We start from the raw sequence: 22,641 nt of genomic DNA, 5'->3' as shown, positions 1-22,641 counted from the left end.
ACCAGTACCTCTTAAATAAAGTCTATGGTTGATATTATACTTACAGGTCATAAAGGAAGGAAAAAAGGAAAAAAAAAGTATAAGCCTTTATTTCTTGGTAAATCTAAGAAGCCTTATAAGACTGGCTTAGCGCACTTGTTTACATTTATTGCCAAATGACATTTTCCAGTCATCACATGCTTGGCAAGTAGATTAAATTACCCGTACTTATAGTAACTAGTGTGGGAAATTAAGGGTTTATTATTTGTTGTAGATATAGACATCAGGATAACACAGAAAAAGAGAGCTTGCCAGGCAACAAATAAAAAAATAGTCAATTGGTATTTGGACTGTAAGTTGTAATGTTAAAAGCACATCCATCTTTTTTATTAGTAATTCTAAATGCATGAACAGAGACCTGTTCTGTTTTTCAATGTACAGGTGTCTCTCCTTGTGGTTGTTAATACAGGTATCATAGTCAGAATATCATAGGTATCATAGATGGACATGCGACTGTAATATTATCTCGCCAACTCCTTCTGATATTATGGTTACAAAACAATTTATCTTATGTGTAAAACCAAAAATCTAGTTGTAAGTCACAGTACATAAAACTTTCTGGTTTCTTTCTGGCAACAGGTATCAGGAAAAGAAGGGAATCAGAGCTAAGCAGAAAGAGGAGATCAGGTAAGGCTTTTTCAATTTTCAACTTAAATTATGATTCTTTTTCAAATCACACAAAACATTAATAATAGTATTAAAAAGACTCCCTGTCACGGACCCGGTTTTGGAGGAGCAGGATGCACCATCATTATTATTATTATTATTAGTAGTAGTAGTAGTAGTATTAGTAGTATTATTAGTGTTGTTGTTGTTGTTATTTGGGGATGTGTGTTTTTCTGCACTATGCTGTGTTCGGTGTTCCACTCATATGTAGAGGCAGGGTGTGTACATGTGTGGCTGGAGGGCAGCCACATGCAGGCCTGATGGGTGTGGCCCTGCAGGAGGACTGGCCACACCTGAAGTTCCTGCCACACACCTGTTGGTGATCAGGGCTCGTCGGGGGAGCTACTTAGGAGAGTGTTGGAGCTCCCACCGGCGTGGGATCATTGAGTTATCCTACCAAGTTAGTGTGTGGCAGCATATGTCAGTGCTGTTCGTGTATGCCCGCCAGAGTTAGTGTTGATGGCTGCTTCTATGGTTTTCCTGCAGGAGGAAGAGTGGTCCAGAAAGGCAGCACGCACGGGGTATGTGGAAACACAACAGCGGGGAGCACGAGCACGAACACAGACGTCGGAGGGAAGCACACACACGGGATTCAAGGGAACAACGGGGAGTTATTGTATTTACAGCTTCTCACTGTAGATAAAGAGCACTGTTTGCATCGTAGAGTCTGCGTTTTGGGTCCTCATTCCCCATATCCCCACGGTCTGCCTGCTAGACCGTGACACTCCCATTTTTACTGCCATTTACAGGTGTAAAGAACAAAGTGCCCTCTGACAGATTCATCACTTTCCCAAATCAAACTTCCGCCCTTATTCATACCTTTTTGATACTCAATGGTACCAAGGTAAGCAAAAGCACTATAACATTATGAAACACTGACATCTCACTTAGATATTTTAGTCTCTTCATTGAAGTGAATGTTTTCTTTCTAAAAGCTGAAATATTCCCATTTTTATATGTATGCACGCAATTCAAATCAAAGACAAAGATGAAAGCCTAAGTTTCCATATGTCTCTGTTAGAGGAGTATATTGTATTTAGCTCAAGAAGTTACTACAGGAATGCCAAGAAATCACAACATGGCTGTAAAACCATCTGCAAAATATTGTATAGGACCGCTCTTATGCTGCCTGAACACTTGTGACCCATTGGAGTGTGAACAAGGGAACTGTGGGGGCGTCCTGTAGTGTCTGGCAATGGGAAATTGGATCCTGTGTGTTCCAGGGTGGGGTCTGTGTGGATCAGGGTTATTACAGCATATCCCAGGGATGCTTGATTATTAGCTGGGGAGTTTGGAGGCCAGGTGAACATATTTAGCTGCTGGAGGGGGTTGCTTTCTTTTTCACGGGGCTATGTGTTTAATGCAAGATTGTTTAGGTGTGCAAAGGTTGTTAAGTATGAAACAAGAGGACCACAAGGAAGATTCATGCATGCACTGAAGAAGGATATGCAGAGGGTGACATAAGAGCATGGTAGGGATAAGTTGAGATTGAGGGAGATTATCAGATGTGGTGACTTCTTAAGGGAGCAGAAAACAGAGGAATAATAATACTTTCTGTTAAAAGGAAAGCAGGTACCCACCTTTTAAACCAGTAGCATGGAATACTTGGAAGGGCAAATCTTCAGAATAAATAAAATAGTGTTCATTTAGTGTGTGAAGTCAACAAAACCCACTTAATCCATAAGTTCTATCAATATATTTATTAAACCATTTATGCTTCCCATTAAGAGAAAAAAAAATATTGCTTTAGATGTAGCCTTTCCCAGTCATGTCCTTTTTTCCCCAATCAACACTAGATGGAGCTAAATGACATAGGTGAGACACAAATGCACTGATCCTAATACAGTAACACAGTTTCCAAAAATGCTCTGACTTCTGCAAACTTCTGTCCAGGACTTAAAAATTAATTATTAATAGAACTGAATTTATCTAAGTATTAGTTTTGCTAACATAATAGAACACACTATCTGGCCACTTCATTAGGTTCTGCTTCGGATTACACAAATATCTAATGGGCCATTTATATGGCAGTAACTTAAAGCATTTACGTAACCTGTGTAAATGAGAATCAGGTAACTATCAATATTAAATCAAGTAACTACTCGTTAGAATCAAGGTATGCAGACAAGCATCTCTGAATTCACAACATATCCAGCCTTGAAGAAGATGTAACAACTACTTGTGTCTGCTAAGAACAGGAACTTGAGGATACTATTCACTGAGGCTCACCAAAATTAGAGAGAAGACTGGAAAAAGTTGTTTCAGCTGAGTGATTCAGATGGTAGGGCCAGAATTTCATATAAACATGAACGCAAAGATCCATCCTGGCTTGTATCAAAAGCTCATGATGATAGTGGTGGTATACTGGTGTGGGCCATCTCTTTATTACTACCCATCCTGTGATGGCTACTTCCAGCTGACAACACACAATTTTACAATGTTCCTATTATCACAAACTGGTGTCTTGAACATAACAATTAGTTCACTCAGATGGCCTTCACAGTCACCAGATCCTAATCCAATAGAGCATCTTTGAAATGTGGTGGATTGGGAGATTTCCGTCAGGGATGTGCAACTTACAAATCTGCTATCATGTCAATATGGACCAGGATCTCTGAGGAATATTTCCAGCATCTTGCTGAATCTATGCCATAAAGAATTAAAACTGTTCTGAATGAAGGAGGAGGAGGGGGGAGGGGGTCAGGTACAGTACTAGAAAAGTGTAACTAAGCAAGTTTTCATCAACTTGTACTTCTAATTTTGCCTTCACACCCTCGGTCTGAAGTCTGGAAATGCTGGCACTACTTGCATTCATGTCAGAATACAGTCACTTGACAGAGCATGCAGTCAGACGCTGTCTACTACTCTCTTCAGAAAGGACATTTCTTCCGGTTCATTTACCCAAGACGAACAAAAGGAAGACTGCATGCGGTGTGTGTACAACCAGTTAGTCCCCCACAGTCTGTTTGAGCACCAGCTTCCAAAATAAATCATTTTAAATCCACCCCTCTCAGCTTGTAACTTCCAGCAATTGTTCATCAGGAGACTTATCTGTTGCACTGTTAGCCCAAAGGGAATGTCTCCCTTTTTAAAAGCTTAAATATGGAAACAAACTAAGAAAATTAGAGTTGCAATTTTATACACTTTACAAGTTATTGCTCCCTTACAATGCATGAGCTAATAGTTTATCATCTAATAATAAAATGTTCAATTCTTGCTTCCCAAATTTCCCAAAGTGAAATTCCTGCAGTCATAATTTAAAAATTGGTAGAAATAAATCAGTGCAGCCTTCAATATGATGTTTCCTTTTCGAAAGAAATCATGAAAGAGAGCAATAACTTGTCTGTAGCTTCTCTTTCTTTGGCTGATAGTGACTTAAAGTACTGATAGTGGGCAGGAAATTGCGGAATTCTTTAGTTGTGACAGTGTGGTCTCAAACTCCCAGATAGCATAAGGATTACCAGCATTGGAATGGCCAAGTTTCCCATGTTCTCATGTGCCACATCACAGTTCTCCTGCTATAGGTCGGAAAATTGGTTTACATTGCATTTCAATTTGCCTCGTGTATCACCTTTAGCACACAACACTACTTCCGATCCAGAGCCAAAATGGTAGCTGTGGATTCCTGTTGTGGGCGGAAAGGTGAGGGCAGGATGTTCTTATTTACAATGCCTGCTAGTATGACCTGCAACAGCAAAGTGATTGTTGTTGTGATAAAAAGAAAACAGTCTGCGGCATATCCACACACTGCAGGGTACGGCCGGACAAAAGAAGATTATTTACATTGATATAAAAAGAAGCGCATCCTGTTTCTGACGTTAAAAATAAATCCAACAAATGTTTATTCTGCAAACTTGGGCAGATAGATTCAAGCTGATATCACAGTGATTGTTTGCACTGCATTGTTTTGTTTTTCTCTCCAGTCAAGATAAATGCTATTACCTTTAACCTCAGGTACACAGGTTGATTTTTATCAGTGTTGCACACAAAGGTCAGTTAAGTAAATAAATACATAGCGTGCTAATTTATTTTATAATTAAAAATTGCAAAATATGTAATGAACCAATATTAACAAGAGCTTTAACTAAAGCAGACTGCTTTTAATCAACAACATTTGGGCACAACAGCCTTTCAGTTATGGCAGTTGGGATGTTGAAATTCCTTAACACTAAGAGAGTACAGTGTGATAGTGGATAAAAAGTCAAAGATAAGAGACTTCGTGCACCAGAAGATTTTATTTCAGAAAGAAATTGAGACGGTTTATGCTTCTGAAGAGCATCTGCTCCCTACTAATAGGTGATTGAAGAACTCCCTTTAAAGGTTTGTTAATTTAATTTGAAAACATACTCATTAAGACTCTAAGGTAGCTCAGTATCTCTAGTGTCTAAGGGAGCTTCTGCCAGGTATGAAAAACTGAGTGGAGTTTCCTAAACGATAAGATACGTGCAATCACTGCGTTTCTGTTGCATCTTTTCCCCCCCTGCACAGTTATAGTGGGAATAACTCAGAACAATGACTTACTGTTCCCCCTCAGTAGCTAAAATTAAGAAGTCGCCCCCTCCTCCCCCATCCTACCCCTCCTCAACAAAAGTGACGTCGCGTCCTCGGTCTGTGTGTGGCTCCATAAAACGTGTCACGTCTGGACGGCACTGTAAGTGTTGCACAGAGGCGATAGGGAGGAGATACAGTGGGTACAAGGCGCAGGAGCTCATTCATCTCGTTCTTGAGTCCAAACACAGCACCAGAGCTGAAGTACTTTTCACTTCAACTTTTTTATTTTACCGCCGATTCAATTTCCTTCACTTAACTTTTTTTCCCCCTTTTACTACTTTTGCACCTGCCCAGAGGATAGCGGTGCATCCGACCCGCCTCCTCAGTGCGCCGGTGCCGGGAGTTGGACTGCCGAGCAGCGCAGGAGAGCTCCCCCGCGAATCGCGTGCAGGCATATGGGAGAATTACTGCTGCTTTGTCCTTGCGCACCTGAACCTTTTGGGGATTCATGAAAGGCGTTTTAAAGGCCAATTAAGACTCGCAGTCAGCTGGAATTTAAAGAGACAAACAGGGACTCGATTGCATTTATTTTTATAACGAGGTTTGCACTTTGGGCAAGTTCGCAGGATGGCCCCACCTGACTGCTTCAACCAGGTCGCTGTCATCTTGTGTTTTTTATCTCTAACATTAGGTGAGTCATTCATGTTTATATACACCAGATATTTACGAGTGAAAGAACAGACTTTCTGATTGTTAATTCCTTTCAGTGAATGAAAGACTGATTGCATAATATTTAAAAACACGATATATATATATATATATATACAGCTGCCAATTTTTACAGTAAAATATTTTAGCATTATTTTTCTTTTTCTTTTTTATAGTAATTTAAATTTCTCCGGTGTTTAATTGACCTGCAACCAAGAGCTGATTTTGTTGGCGGGTTATTCTTTGATCCCAGCTGCAGTGTAAAATGATTTCTGTGTATGGATATGACCGCAGATTATTTGCACATTTTCGAAGATCACGCGCCAACTGAAAAAAAAAAAAAATCATCATTCTGCAATTTTCACACAAGCCCCTAGAGGTCGTCTGTCGCTATTGTCACTGGGAGATTATTAGTACGGTAAAATGCGTTGATTCATAACAGGCGATTAGTCGGGCTCTATATTTTAATATGATTGGATTTACTGATATGAGTTTTGAATGGTCTATTTTTGTGTGCTTTCTTAGATACTTTGAATATTTTTGCATGTCAGTACTTTGTTATAAATTATGAAAGGAAAGGTTCCTGCAATTGTTATGTGTGCGTGGACAGGATTAAACATTTTGCCATGTTTTATCTGACAGTCCTGTCAACTCCATTGTCTCAGTCTCACTCCACAAAACCTGAGTAAATCTGGGATGTTCCTTCACCTTGTGCCAGGTCCAGTGTGTAACAGAGATACAAACTGAGGCTTCCTCACCACTTCAAAATAAACAGCCCATCCAAACAAAGGAAATACTGTTCACATTCAACCTCTTTTACTGAACACACACACACACACACACACACACACACACACACACACACACACACACACACACTGTGTTTTTGAGTAGGTTTCCTTCACTGTCCACTCACAAAGCGTGGGAAAGACGCAAAGAGGAGGAAGCGGATGTAGGGACAAGAGAGGCAGCCTGGAATTGTTCTGGCTAGTAAAGGTCACGGAAATGTGACACGCTACCTGAGCAAAGATTTCTTCCCGGAGCTCCTTGTGCTCACGTTCAACTATGTCAAACTTCATCCACAAGACAATAGCAAGGAGGAAAGGGGCTATTGTTTCAGTACAGGAGCCACTGACTGGTAGAGACATTAGTTACTGATGGTTGTCAAGGTGTCTCTGTTTATTCAGAGATGTGTAAGATGTTTTTTTCTGGTGAACAGCTGTGAGAATGTCACGGTGTCATCGTTAACTAAGCAAAGTTATAAGTTACGGAGTGATGCGCAAGCATTCGACTGGGTTATTATTACACAACATCCATCTATATCCCAGTAATTTTAAAGATGGCTTAGAGTGAAAAGGAAAAAAACTGTATTTGCTGATTTCTTAATTATTGACTTGCAGCTGCTTCTTATTCGAAATGAGCACAGGTTACATATGTTCGTTCTGACCTTTTGACACCAATTTAACTGAAGCGTAACAGCTCACACAAATGTCAGCAAGATAATCTTTTTTCAGCGGACCCTTCTGGATGTCACTTGAGATGTGATGCTTGTAGGAATATTCATACAATGGAGTTTGCCTTTAAATATAATGATATATATTTAATTAAGATGGTCACTTGTGTTGGACTGATTCTTTTATTCTGGGTTCTGAGTTACATTTTAGGAAATTTTAGGAAAGAAAATTGCCATGAAAGTTATAACTGACACATCAGTGACTAAGGAGATGGGTGAAATGGAAAGTGGAAGCTGTCCTTTTATTGTTACTTATCATATACAACACTCTCTTTGTCAGTTCTTTCTTTTTCCTGCGGTGTAGACAGTCCTGTGATGAGAGGGGTTGATGTTGTGTCTAATTTGTACCAGAGTATTTTTTTCTTCCCTGCTTGGTCGCTTGAGGACTGTAAAATGGGAGTGATGAGAGGTCAGCCAAGTGCAGTGGGGGCTCATTGCTCACTGGCAGTACATCTGGGTTCATGCAGGCAAGAAAAACACATCCTCACACACACACACACACACACACACACACTCACCTGGAGTGGAAGATTTACCAGTAGAGCAGAAAACGTCATTCCCCTACACTGGGATATTCAGCTTAACAAATTGAACTGTGTTGCTTTTCTGGATTATTCCAGCATCTGTTCCATGCTAGACCTATCCACCTCGAACCAGCAATATATTTTCTTTGAATCCTGCATGGGATTTCGATTTCAAGGAGCTTCTGTCTGCCTCTTAGTCTTAATCATACATTATAGAACAGGAATCCTCTGGGTTTACTATTTAGGAGTCTCATGCAGGAGAACCCTCTTTGTTGGCTCTACACAGCTTTATATAACCTAGAGTGGCCACCCATCACGGCCAGATGTTCCTTTATTTTGTTTTGTTTTTGGGTTTTTTTTAGAGGAGTCTGGGTCATTTTGCCTCCAAACCTCTAAAGGCTTATACACGCCTAATAAAAAAGGCTTTCTCTGTAACTGTTGTCTTAACCTTGCAGTTGGCAAAGTGTAGGGTTTTTGTAGGGCTCTGCATGTGAGAATCTTCCAGGACACAAGTAGCACAGCCAGAGCACTGTTAGCTGGTTCTTATTAGGGCAGGTGGTCAAGTCTTGTCAAAGGTTTGATAAAGTTTGTCTTGAATATTTTGTCAGTCTAACTTGCAGTGAACTGTCACGGACACTTTTGCAGCAGGACAGCAGCGTGACCCCGAGAAGGTGCGATGTTTAGACCGCCCAAACTCAGATTTGAGGGATACAGATCAAGCTTAGCTTTTAAGTCCAGCTTCTTAACAGATGACAGTAGGATCGTATCCCCCTGGAAGGTAATTTCAGTATATCGTTGAGAGAAAATGCAAAAACGGGTTAGTGAATATTGTATTGCATTTGTTTTACAATAGCTACCATAGCACTATCCATGACAGACTATTCACTACTGTTTCACTCTGTTTGCCAGGGTCACAGTATGGCAAATCCTTCCTCGCCCCCTTCCACTTTTTGTTTGGATATTGATCAGGTTTATTCTTTTAGTCCGGCTTCATAGCAGATGACAGAGTAGTATCATATACCATTTAAAGTACTTTTAACATATAATTGAGAGAAAGTATAAAAATAAGTTAGTGTGTAGTAGGTTTGTTTACATAAACTACCAGTGCGCTATCGTGAAATCTCATCGCAGAGACTGTTCACTATTGTTTCAGTCCATCGTCAAGGTCACAGTACAGCAAAGGTGACTCATTTACTTCGTAATTCTCACTTCTCCCCCCCCCCCCCCCCCCCCATCTAATTTTGTGACAGCAGAAGAGCAAAGGATAAAGTGGCAATGGCAAAGGAATCATTGTGCCCTATTCCCAAAAATGATTTTTCTCCCTCGACTCTCAAGACATTCGTGCCGTCTGATGATGGGACGGGAAGTACAGGGAGGTGAAGTGTGCCCTCTGCAAAACTGAAGGGAATTCCGCACATTATTCCTCGCGCTTTAGGGGCTGTGACTTGGAGTTTCCTTTTCGGTTCAGTGACAGTACAGTCATCTGATACAGTAATTTTTTTTTTAATTATTACACAACATCACCAATGAGCTACTGGCAGCATGCTGGTGGCATTTATATCACTTTTCTATTTAGCTTTATGTATTTTTTTTTTAATTTGTAGTTTTGTAGTGTTTTAAGGTGTTTGTAGTCACTGAATTTTTTTAGGAGTTGTGCTCAAAGTATCTTATTAAACACAAAGAGTATATGCTTTCTCTCAGGTCAGGAACATAACTAACAAGTATCATTCAAGATCCTTTGACAAAATATGGCTAAGCAGAGCATACATAGGCCATTATTTTCCATTGCAATGCTGAAAATCTGAATCATTTAGTCTCAGTCTCAGCCATTGTTTGGCCGTTCTTTCAGACTAAATATTTAATTATTTTCATGACCACAGACATTTCTATTGAAAAAAATCCTGAAATCCATGCTGTTCAAAATTTTTGTCTGTATTTCCTGACCATTTGTCTTTTCCAAACACAGTGTCCTGTGCCATTTCCTTTAATCAATGCCAACCGACAAAGACACAAAAATGTGATTCTGGTCTAATCTTAGCTAACCTGGCTCTGTGTCAGCAACCAGCTTGATGCTGTGTGAGTCAATCGAGATCATGCAAGTGAAAAAACTAAAGCAGAAGTCAGTCGGCCTTTCGCACCCTCCCTGACTCCCTCTCTGTTTGTTCCATGCCTGTCCTCTTTGTAATGGCTTTTAATGAGAACCAGCTTTGGGGCTCTTTGAACCAACTCAATATGAACAATTTCTGGCATTTTTCAGGCGATCTCCTGAAGGAATGCAGGGCACAGCTGTTGCAGGGGGTTAGGGTTGTCAGGATGCTAGCTAAGGTCAGTTCTGGGCAGATGGGAGTTTTGAGGATGGGTGTGTAGACAAGACAATGTTTTTTTCCTCTCTTCTCTTGTCTTTTTTTAATGGGCTGCTGGGGGCCCCTGCTGGTTCACCCATCTGTAGTGCATTACTGAAGAGAAGGGCATAAAAAATGTGCTAGTTTTAAAAGATAAGCGTTCTGCCCGTGCAATTCAAGGTCAAGATGATGATTCTGGGTATGCTGTGGGACTTAAGCATTTATGCATGGGATGTATTTGTAACAGAGTCAAAGATTCAAGAAATTGAAAATGCCATAATTAGTCTCAGTGGACTCTTTTAATCTGGATGAAGCGTTTTCATTGGGGTAAAACGTCTCATTACTCGTCCAAGTCTTCAGTCTCTGCCCTGATTTAGACTTTTGCGGTGAACCTTTGCGGTGAGCCTTCGACACAACCGACGCAAGTGGCCGATGTTGCTGGCATTTATGCTTGCGGAGGTGCATATGTGTTCATCATTATGTGGTTGTGTCCTGCCTTTTTATATGCATGCCAGTTGATAGAAACAAAATGCTGACTCTTTGTTGTGGTCATTTTTAGGAGGTGGCAAGCATACTTGTCCCCCAGGTTTTTCCACTTCTTTGGAAATTCCCTCAGAATCTTTCCAATAGGTTTAGCAATCTCCTTCCAGGAATTTTCAGAGATTTTAAGTCCTCATCTTAAGCTAATTCTCTCACTGATCTTTTTTTTTTTTTAATAACTGGAAAGGCACAGGAGGACTTAACGGTAATGATCCGACCAATCACAATATTTGTAGCCTGCATTGACTCAATGTGCAGTTACATTTCCTGGCAGGTTATGCATAACAACAGTGCAGTATATGCAGTATAGTTGCATAATGAGCGAAACTGGCACCATTGCCTAACAATAGCCCAGAAGCTCAGTTTCGTTATTGTTCATTGTCATGACCTCTGAACAATGGACATGAGCACTTTTCACAGAAAGTTGCATTATAAGTATTATAAGTCTGTGAAAGATGGCAGCGGTTGTTCTTCTGTCCTGGATCACCTCTGACAAATGTCCAGGTGCAATAATTGCATTTACTCAGGGAATTCCCTGACTACAGTGGGGATAGTACTTCCTCTGTGTTGCAGATTCCTGACAGTCATGAACTTGTCGCATAGTGGTGCTAATTTTGGACATTTTGAAACGGGAAGAAACCTATTGTCAGCTGAGACTGAAGAAGTCAGTTGACTTAGTAATGAAGCATTTCTCCCACTGAAAACGCTGCATCTAGATGAACTGAGTCAACTTAATGGGATTTTCTTACTTGAATTCATGAGCACGTGTCAAGGCAGTAATAAGTAAGCTGAAAAAACATGATACATAGTGGGTTTGTTTATATTTGTTTTATTTGTCTTTGATTGATTACATTGCGATTGATGGTATCCTTGTTTCTTGTTATGTATCAAGGCATAAAAAATGCAAAGTAGAATGCACTTAAGAAATTTGTCTGGCAGCTATAAATAAAAGCCATACAATTATGAACTGCAGCTTATGTGGTTGTTTATTGAGGCCAGGGCTCTTGATTTGTGTTCATATGCAGCCAAAAGTGTGTGGTTTTACGACATGAAAGAGTGCAAGCCACAACCCTTCCCCTCTGCTTAACCTTGGACAATAAAACAATGATGTTATAACATTTTGTGAGGAAGTGAATATTGAGTCCCCCTGCCAACACTGGCAGAGTCAGCTCATTCTTGCCACGACAGCTGTTCTGAATAATACACAAATGCTAGGAGAACGTGTGCGAGTGATTGTTTTTCTGTATTTCTGGGTGTAAATGCAGGTTTCCAGGTGTGTGGGTAATACATAAAATGGGCCATTATCGCCCCTTAAGCCAGTATATGCATCAAACACATAAACCAACATTATCCTTAACAACAGATCAAGGGTAAACTTAATATACTTGTTTTGTGTCCACAGTGACAGGCTGTTTAGGGATCTCAGTGAAAAGAAAGAAACAACATCTGGGACTGGGAGTCTTTCTGGACAGCAGGCAGAACTACACTGTTTCCTATGTTAACTGTTGTTAGAGAGACCTCTCAACAGATTCTGCTGGCTCCACACGAGATATGTCCACCTCTGAATCAAACATCTCCACCCTCTTGATATTATAAGCGCAGCATTCAGAGTAAAAAGTCACTAGTAAATGAACAAAAAAAAGTATTTGGTTCCTGCTAAATCGGACTGAGTTGACCTTTTTGGCATCGAGGCACAGCTGCTCCATGTATCATCCTCCCTATTCCTCCCTTTAGTCTATCTTTGATCACCTAGGACCCCGATCCATTCAACAACCTGCTCTCCAGCTCCCAAAAGTCCCCACAGTGTGCTGTGGCAAGAGGCAGGAGTAGAACTGGACAAAGTGAACCCACGCGCACAGCACTAAATCACATTACACAGCAGTTGTGCCATGGGGACTTCCCGCTGTGCTTTTCATTTTGTTTAGCATAACAATGATGAAAACATACTATTGAAGAGTTGGTGTAAATGTCTGTGTGTGTGTGTGTGTGTTTTGCAGGACATTTGGAGAGCGCAAACTCGCTCAGGATTCATCCCTCCGGCAATCCAATCGTTCTTCATAAAGGCAATTTGTTAAACCTCACCTGCAGGTATGCAGTTGAAAGCACCTACTTTTGTTGGTTTCACTTGAAATGTAATCAAACATTTATGATGGTGGTGTATAACTCTTCTTAACCACTTTGCATTACAATACAACTTCATTTACTTTACCTTTGCTCTTCTAATTGCTGGACTTCAGACTCTGCGCTCACTATATGGCAGAAATTTTAAGGGAGAATTAGCAGGACGTCCCTGGTTCTGTGGACTCTTAGTAGCTACAAAGAAGCCGGGACAGTCCCTGACGATGGTGGTCCACGTTTATCAGTCTTCTGCCACTTCCTTTATGGAATTTAGAACCCAAGTGCATTCACATTTTCTAAGAATTTAGGATATTGCATCATCACTCCAAAGAATGCTTAGGAACTCATGTTGGTTTAATGTAATGCTTCCTTACAAGGCCACATTGTAAGAAGCCTGATGCGTAGAGCACTGTCTTGTTTTTTGGATGTGGATGAGAACTAGAGGTTCTGTTTGACCCAAAATTCTGCAGGCAAAGGGAAAAGAATGTGAGAAATGCTAGATGTTCCTCTGGGATCTCTTTAATGAGCATTTTAAACTGAATTCTGCGTGGAAAGAATGTGTTAGTTAAGCACATCGTTGAAGAGAAACATGTTCCCATGTGAAAGTTCAAACTTTTGGATGACTCAAGATGAACTTGAAATAAACCTAAAATGGAAATGAAGCCCAAAAGTCCCCAGGGATAAGCTACTAAATTTAGTAGCTTTTGTGGTTACTGCCAGATGTGACACCTTCTCTAAAAATAGATCCACTTTTAATAGAATTAATGGTTTGCTTTTTCTAATACCATTTGCCTCGCCCGAGATCTAATCTCATTTAACATTCTCTCTCATTCTCAATAATGTCAGAGGTCACGGTGTCTTCAGCTGGACACTCGCCAAGCGGTCGATCTCATCGCAGGGAGTGAAGGTGGAGAAGTGTGATTCAAGACCTCACCGTCAGTCTCACTGCAGCAGACTGATAGTCACACACCTGATTGCCAGTGACACTGGGACTTACACCTGTAAATACACCAAGGATGGTTCAGACCAAATCAAATCCACCTATGTGTATGTAAAAGGTGAGAGCTAGAAACCGTTTTGGATGTATAATGCTCAAATTATGAGGTTCATAATTTAAGAAATTACCCAATGTTAGAAAAACGGAACTCTAAAACTGAAAATAGTTCTTACATTTTGAACCAAATGGTTTTTTTTTTCATTCAGAAATTTAAAATGTACGGAAGATTTGTGTTTAAAAAAAGATTTCAAAGGATGATTTGTATCTCCTGATGGCAGCTGTAGGATTTAATATTGAACTGATCTCACAGACGGTGATATTGACAGTATTGAAATGACAAAGAACAGTGTGGTATTTGCAAGACATAAGACACAAGACACATCCTTTATAGAAGGAAAAAAGAGTGAGTTAGGCAGCAGGATGTAAAGGACCATGGTGTTCAGGGTGTGCCCTACCTTTTTCACTATGTCAGCTCCAAAAGGCTTTATTTTTTTAATGACATGGGAAGAATGTGCAAAAAAGAAAGCAAGCAAGACCTGCTTACTAAAATCTGTAGTTCCAGTTCAACTGGAATCCTGACTGAGGTGCCACAGGTTTCCATCTGAGAGAAAAAAAAAGAGAAAGAAAGTGGTTTCTGTGGTGCCGTGGTCTCTCCTGGAGGTGAGAGGATAAGCTAATTGCTCGGGAAACCCTGGTCATTGACCATTTCCTGCTTCAGCTACTGTTTTCCTTGTAACAACGCTTCGCTAAACCTCACATGGCACTACATACACTTATATGACTGGATATTGTACTGGGCAGCAGAGAGTAAATTCCAATATCAGCCAATGTGACCAAAGTGGTTTTATATTTTGAAAAATGTTGGTATAAAGTTGCTTAATATTGGTCTACAACTATTATAAATTTAAAGCTAGCTTTAATTCTTCTTGTGCTTTTTAAATGACTTCCACAGTTTACCTTCTGTGTCCTATTTCAAAAATCCTCAGCTGTTTATTAATTTTTGTAACTTTTTCACACCACTAATGTTCGACCTTCCTTCAATCACAGACTATTTATGTAGCCACAGCGTTCCCACAGACTGACTGCCCTTATATGGCCAGAATTAACTAATCTGAGATTTGATCTCTTTTCTGGATCTCTGTTGAATACCCTGACACGCTCTTTTTCACTTGGTAAACCTTCTTTTCTTAGTGGGTCAAAGGTTCTGGAGCCTGTCTCAGCAGACGTAAGGGGTGGGGTACACCCCGGTTATGTTGCAAGTGAATCGCAGTGACAGAGAGCCAGAGACTGTGGGAGAAAACACATGCACTTCTAAAACAAAATATGCACAAACCACACTGGAGGATCACAGCCAGCTGGCATGAACCCATTATCCTCCTGCTGTGATGCAACAATGCTAACCACTGCACTTTTACATTAAGTTGGCTTATTTTACCAGAACAGGAATAATTTTACTAGACAACATGGTTTCCCCGAAAAACAACTTGTGATGTGTCACATTTAATTTGAAAAGGTGTTTCTGCCTGACTTGTGTTTGCCTGTATCACTCCTGTTCTAGCTGACCTGCATTGGCTACCCATAAAATACCGCATCCAATTTAAAATACTGCTGCTTACGTTTAAAATTACCAACAACACAGCACCGAGCTACCTTAAGGAACTCCTTAAATCGTATGTTCCTGCCAGAGCATTAAGATCATCTACTCAGTTACTCTTGGTGCAGTCTAGATCTCGGCTGAAGTCTAGAGGTGACCGGGCGTTTGCCCTGGCTGCACCAGAGTTGTGGAATAACCTTCCGATTGTGATCCGGGCGTCTGATTCCATCCAATCTTTTAAATCACGGTTAAAAACCTATTTGTTTAATCTTGCCTTTCCTGCTTGTTAATGCTCGCACCTGACTTTTAGACATATTCTATTTTTTCTTATACATATTTTTATGGCTTGTGCTTTTATTATGTTTTTATTTTGATATGCATTTTATATTACCCCTGTGAATTAGTGGCATTGACCTGTGAGTATATTTGATACTTTGCTAAGGCCTTACAATACTCGTGTTACTTCTCTGTCTCTTATGTTAAGCACTTTGGTATACCGCTGGTTTTTAAATGTGCTCTATAAATAAAGATTGTTGTTGTTGTTGTTGTGTTTAAGATGTTGAATTCTTTTTTTCAGATCCCGACCAGCCATTTGTGGAGCCTGTTAAATATGATGTTCTTGGCATCTACAGGCATGAGACCAGCCTTGTTGTCCCGTGTCGGACATCCTCACCTGATATTGACGTAACACTGACAGGGGTAGGGTCTTAAGCACCATCATGCTTTTATAAATGCCTTCATAGTGCTGCATATTATAGTAATACACAGTATTCTATAGACACTGCTTAACATGAACGTCCAGGAAACTCGCACAGCACGTCTCCTGAGAGCAAGATTACTATTAATACCACAGCAGGGTATCCTTACCTGTTTTGAAAAAAATGTCCTTCCACTCCATGCGTAGGGCATCACAGTGGTTCTCACACCCTCTGTGTGTTAAATCACTCTAGCACACAGAAGCAGACCGGGGACAGTGGCTTAGCTATGGGAAGCTCAGGGGCGGCAAAGCGAGTCATCCTGTCTGCTTCCTCTAAGAGCAGGAAGGTGTTCCAAGAGTGCTTTTCTCAGAATAGATCATCAGGCTAAATTTAGTCTCTCTGCTCTTACAAACATCACGAAACAGCAGAAAAGTTGTGTCCAGTCTTAGAAAACAACAGGTAACAGCATAAGACTGTTTGATCTTAGTAGGCAGCGGTTGAGTACTCCCTTGTTTTCCAATGCACTTATCTATACAACTTAAGACCCTGTTAGTACTTGATGAAGTGCCTTTGTGGCCTTTTTGTGCCTTTTTGTTTCATTGTTTGCGATTAATATATGACTATGTGTCATAGTGCCAACTGTGCATAATCACTTCTGACTCTAATGCCACAGATAGTACTGGTGTGACCTTCCTGTTATTAATAAATGCATGACACTCCTCCTTCCTCTTCACCTTCCTTCCTTCCTTCTCTTCCCTTGCCTCCAATCCCAGTCCTTCTTCTGGCATGAGAACAAACAGCAGCAGGCAAGGACATCCTTTCCAAATGTTATTTCCCTAATTGCATAAATTAATGCAGCAGTCACATTCACAGTGCTTGTTACTGGGAATACTGGTTAAGACGGCAGGATACATGACTGACAGTTCACTGCACTGTTACCAGTGCTATTAAGCAGGTGCAAAACATCACACAGACTTTGTTCCCTGGAGCTCTCATTAACACTGCTTAATGTCATATCTGATTGCACTGGACATTTACGTTCTTCTACATTCATCTCCTTCTGGTAATGTCTAGAAAAGTTCAGGGCTGTCATGCATGTGTTATAAAACAGCTTAACAGATGTGTCCCCAGCTGAGCCCGGTGGTGCATGAGTTACGTGTTAAATGAAGTCATGCAGCTTCCTCTTCAGTCAGTCTGGCTCAGTGACCTATAGTTGGCATCACAAGTGTCATCAAATGTATTCGTTTTGCCTTTTTCATTACAGGCGCCAAGTTTAACTGAGAAGATTACAAAGGAAATGGTGTGGGATCCAATGGTTGGGTTCAGGATCCCCTACGGTGCCAACGATTCATACAACATACTGACATGTCATGCCAAAGTCAACAGCCAAGTGTTCAAGTCAGAATACCTTCCTAGTAGACTGAGTGAGTCTGTTGTTTTCCTGGTGACATAATTGTTTTTAACTGTCTGATTGTTTAAGGTTTCATAACATTTCATTATGTTTGTTCCAATTTTACAGCTGATGTCCTTAAAAATGTGAGGATTACTCCAGATAACAACCGTGTTAAAATCTTGGCTGGAGACACCCTCATCCTCAACTGTAGTGGGGAGACCACCTATAATGGAAGAATCAACTTCACCTGGCATTTTCCAAAGGACAAAGTAAGTTAATGGTTTATCATTGACTGATTTACAATATTATGGGACAGCCTGCATAAGTAGCACTGGCATTTATGGTGCTTTCTTTGTCTTCAGGAAAAACGGCATAGTATAATCAAGTCCCTACTCAGACCTTCTAAGAACCTTATAATGAGTAACACTTTAGTGTTGCCAAACATTACCATGGAGGATAAGGGAATCTATCATTGCAAAGCTGAGCTGAATCCCAAAGTAAATGATACTGCCACGGCAAAAGTTGTTGTCTATGGTGAGAATGCTTTTAATGCTTTATTATTACAAGTGAAATTAAAATAATTTTAGCCTGTAAATTATCGTAATATCGGGGCGATCCTGTAAAGTAATAATGATAACCTTATTTAATCTATACTCTTTGGTTGCAGAGCATCCATTTCTTAACATTTCCTTTAAGAATGGACAGCATAGAACAGTCACTGAAGGTGTAAGGAAGATTGTGTTTGAACCCAGGGTCATCGCTTTGCCACCACCAGACATGATAGCATGGTAGGCAGTGGTTTCGAGCCACTATAAATAAACCTTTTGTTATGAGTGTTGGGCACCTCTATTATTGCATATGCACAATAAACAAACTTTTATGTGCCTCTAATATTCAGGTACAAGGATGGGGTTCCTATCATGAAGAATTCCACTTGTTACAAGATGTCTGATTTTAGCTTGGCCATCACTGATGTGCAGGAGAAGAATTCTGGCGTGTTCACCATAAGCCTGGGCAACAGAGCGAAGGGGCTGTACAGGAATCTCAGCTACGTTCTGGAAGTCACAGGTAAGCCATTACCACAAACCTGATAGTCTTCACTGATCCTGAAATGAAGCAGCGCCTTGGCTGTGGACCGAGGCTGCCCCCAGCACGTCTGCTGCTGCTGCTCTCAGTCTAGATCACTGGACGGCAGGTAGCAGCTCTAGTGTGAGAGGAATTTGGGAGCTTGTTGATTCCAGGGCTGGATTGACGTAGCAGGAGCAGCTGTTGTTGATTATTGGGGCTCTTTGAAAGGGGGCTTGGCGAAGTGTGTAAAAGGCCCGAGTTCTATTCTGCACACGGACTCCAGCTGCCCCAGACCCCTCCAATCCTTACACCCTGTGTGCATACAGTACGGCTCATATAACCAGCATGTTCTATACGTTATCCATTTAGCTGGAGAAAAATCAGCTTGCAATTCATTGTTATGACAACTCTTTTAATATACTGATAAGTGTCAACACTAGGATATAAATATTTTAGCATGTCGAGTAGATACATGAATGGATTTTGCTTGCTATAAAGAACAAAAAGGAGACTGTATATCCCTTACTTCACACTTAGCATGTGGAGGGAACAGCTATTTTTACTGCATTCTTTAAACATTTTTGAGGAATCCCAGTAGTGTGCCAAAAAGTGTAAAAATCAGGCCCCTCTAGCCTTTTATAAACTTTATTTATGATCCTTGACCGGCCCACTTCACAAAACTTTTATTTATTGGAATGAAATTTTTTTTACAAACACAACAAAGTGGAGAGAAAATCCTGGCACCAGTTAGAGAACTATTTTAAATCTTGTTCATATGTTGTTTACAGTCGTCAGGCGTGCATGAGCTGGAGCACTGAATGCAACACAACTATTTCTGTTGTCCAAAATGCAGACAGTGCTGAGATAAGTACATCTCCCGAGGTGGGAGAAGCATTTTTGTCTGTTGTTCATTGCAGCACAAACGGTTGACTCAGTGACCCAGGCATGGACTGCGGTGAGATTGTTCTTTGACCTAGAGCCCTGGGCTAGGCAGGCATCCCCCCACTCTTCTCGGCCTGCCTTTCATAGCTGCACATCAAGACTGTCTTTCTTTTTGAGACATTTTGAGATTCCACAGCAGGCGGGGCCGGTACGGTCGATTCTTTTAGCTAACCCAGTGGGACAGAGAGTGGGGTGTGGACAGCCAGGGTGAACATAAGGTGCAAAACTAAGCTGAATGAATACGATTCAGGAAAAATAATGAAAGGAGAAATTACTGATCCTATCATGGTGAATGCTGCTTCCCTAAAAAATATCTTGAATTCTTTTTTAATTTGCTCATAATTGATTTTAAAAAATGTGTAATGTGGGAGTGGGAGCTTTTTTTTGGCTTCTTAAAGGAGGCAAGCCTGACCTCTGGTCTAACATGTTGTCTTTCTCTCCATGTTTGTGCGTGTATGTGGTTACTGTGTACTTGTGTGTGTATGTAGTGAAGCCAAGTATTTCAGAGGCGGAGCTTGCTACTGTGGACGTGCAACCTTACATGTCGGGCAAACAGCATCACCTAACCTGCACTGCTTATGGCCTGCCGTTGCCAATCATCACTTGGCACTGGCAACCATTTCACTCAGAACCGAAGTTTAAAAAGTGAGTCACCCTCATGTTATGCTCTAAGCATTGAAATGTTTACCTTAGTCGTTCTGCTGTCACGGTCTGTCACGGTTCAGCAATACCATAAGAAATTCACAGCATTTCAACAGTGTAAGTAACTAATTTCAAGCAGGCCACTTAACCCAAGTCTAGGCTCAAAAACAATTCCATGCTTTGAATTGTTTGAATTGAATTGTGAAGTTACCAAATCATGAGCTCTATCTGTATACCAGTTTTAGTTTTAGTTTTCCAGAAAGTTACCGCCTGATGTTTCTCTCTGCATGAAAAACTGTCGCATTTTTTCAGCCTGAATAACTGTTGCGATGATGCAATTGAGTCCACCTGTTGTGGATATAATCTCCATGTAAAAAGTTCACAATTAATGATTAATTATATAATTTTTAGACACTTGTGTTTTTGGAAATTTTAAGGACAAAATTGCTATTCCCACATCTGTTAAGCTGTTTCAAACTTGGGACAATGGGATACTAACATCAGTTAGATCATTTTCTGGTCACATTAATAAACATATGACTAAATACTTTCTTGTTCATTCTGAACATCTGAAAGAAGATATTTCGCCTTTTTCTATCTCTCTTTTGTATGTTTAGTCTAAAATCTGTTTTTAAGTTGGTATTAAAAAGTCTTTTTTTTTTTTTTTTTTTGCCTGTCCCGTTTGGCTCTTTTGCCATCAGAATTATTGTCTAAAGGCGAAGAAAGATGCCCAACGGATTTACTTTACCAAATTGACCATCCCAGCTTTGCCGTAATGGTCCATTTGATTCACCTTTTATTGTTTATTTTATTTTCACTTGCTGAATACGGGACAGACTTGACTGGGGGAAAGAAAGAGGGAAAGAAAAACAGCTATTAAGCTATTAAAAAGTCTTTAACTAGTTTGTACCTTTAGACGGAAACTCCACAATACTGAATCAAAATCACCAACAGCAACACGCAGTGAAGAGATACCTTCGCAGGATTCAGAGCCACCAGTCTGACCTGGAGATCCCTCTATAAAGCAGACCTACTTTGATTCAATTGACTCTGTCCCAGAACGTGACCCATTAATCAAAGGAACAAAGCCGCGGAGAGCTGCCCTCTCATTAGTGGTCAGCGGTTCTGTAGGCTGAGAGGGAGACACGGGGGAGTTCAATCTCAGATTCCCCGAGTTATTGCAGTGCTGAAGAGAACTGAGAGCGCTGTATATGTGTGACTGTGCATGGATACCAGCCTGGCGGTGAACCCATACGCAAAATGAACATTTGAACAGTCACTCAGATTGTGGTTTGGAGGGCCTGTGAACTGTAAGATCAGGAAAACAATGGGCCATTAGCTGCGTGTTATCAGTCTCCACATCCAGTGGCAAAGAAAACAATGCAGACTGCAAGCGACTAATTATGTTACATACTAGATGGTGTTAAACCACCAGTTTCCCATTGGTTTCTTCACTAAATTATCGCATAAAACCAGCTGCCGCTTACCAGATTCGTGATAAAATATTGCAGAGATTTAGTAAGGTCAAAGCAACTCTTTCTGCTGGGCCAAAGATAATCAGGGCTGGCACCAGGAACTGTGGCTGGGCTGGCTAATGAGACAGAGGAACAGCTATAGCCTGGTGGGAAGCCAATTGTGCAAAATGTTTGTTTTATAGTGCCCTGAGCCTGCAGAGTAGCTGTCACTGTAAATCCAACTTGCATCCCTTAATCTTTTGGGAGCAAAGGAAATGTCACTTTTGGGGAGGGTTTGAATTTGAGAGAAGCTTTTTAAGAAGGCAGAAATATAGGGTTGTCTTTATCACCAGGTTGAGAAGTTATCAGCTGTCCTTTGCTGACCACCAAGGTCTCAGGATCTGCCTTATCTCCTCTGGCCAGAACGTGGAGGGGTGTTCCTGTATGAGGTGACGCACAGCACAACCCTTCCTGTTGCTGCTGCTGTTTCCTTCAGTGCCTCTCCACTCATCAAACTAATTGTTCACCACCAGCGGGGCCTAAATCAAGGCTTTCTCTGCGTTTAAGAAGTAGGACACCCCATGCTAGAGAGTTCAGAGAACCCTCAGGAGAGGGCCTTCACAATGAGATAGCAGGGTATACATTATTATCGTGTGATCTGGACAGGGTGTGTTTTGATATTACACGAAAGTTCTCAAATACAATAACATAAAACACTGTTACATTGTTTGTTGTTCAGAATGGTTGATTTTTATTGCATTTTCTCCTTCCTGTAGTGATTTGGAGCCAGTCTTTGTCAGAGTGGATGAAAGGAAAAATGATTCCTACAACTGGATTAAAAACATAAACACGAATTCTCAACTAGTTAAAGGAAAAAACAAGGTATGTAGATTAAAGTTATATGTAGTGTAT

General features: G+C 40.7%; 1 protein-coding gene across 1 annotated transcript in view; it reads left to right on the top strand.

Moving 5' to 3' along the window:
• The first annotated feature begins 5,373 nt into the window (after positions 1-5,373).
• kdrl (kinase insert domain receptor like) overlaps positions 5,374-22,641 on the top strand; it is a 46,972-nt gene continuing 29,704 nt past the window's right edge. Inside the window, exons 1-11 of the mRNA XM_087850963.1 lie at positions 5,374-5,887; positions 12,821-12,911; positions 13,788-13,999; positions 16,110-16,231; positions 17,495-17,654; positions 17,750-17,892; positions 17,986-18,157; positions 18,291-18,411; positions 18,522-18,691; positions 20,122-20,278; positions 22,506-22,611. Of these exons, the coding sequence (XP_087707089.1) occupies positions 5,824-5,887; positions 12,821-12,911; positions 13,788-13,999; positions 16,110-16,231; positions 17,495-17,654; positions 17,750-17,892; positions 17,986-18,157; positions 18,291-18,411; positions 18,522-18,691; positions 20,122-20,278; positions 22,506-22,611 (1,518 nt within the window). The 5' untranslated portion in view covers positions 5,374-5,823. The remainder of the gene's footprint in view (positions 5,888-12,820; positions 12,912-13,787; positions 14,000-16,109; positions 16,232-17,494; positions 17,655-17,749; positions 17,893-17,985; positions 18,158-18,290; positions 18,412-18,521; positions 18,692-20,121; positions 20,279-22,505; positions 22,612-22,641) is intronic.

Source organism: Neolamprologus brichardi, chromosome 2 (assembly GCF_056152115.1).
Source record: "Neolamprologus brichardi isolate AB-2024 chromosome 2, ASM5615211v1, whole genome shotgun sequence".
NCBI classification, from domain to species: domain Eukaryota; kingdom Metazoa; phylum Chordata; class Actinopteri; order Cichliformes; family Cichlidae; genus Neolamprologus; species Neolamprologus brichardi.
This window is presented reverse-complemented; position numbering and strand designations above follow the sequence as displayed.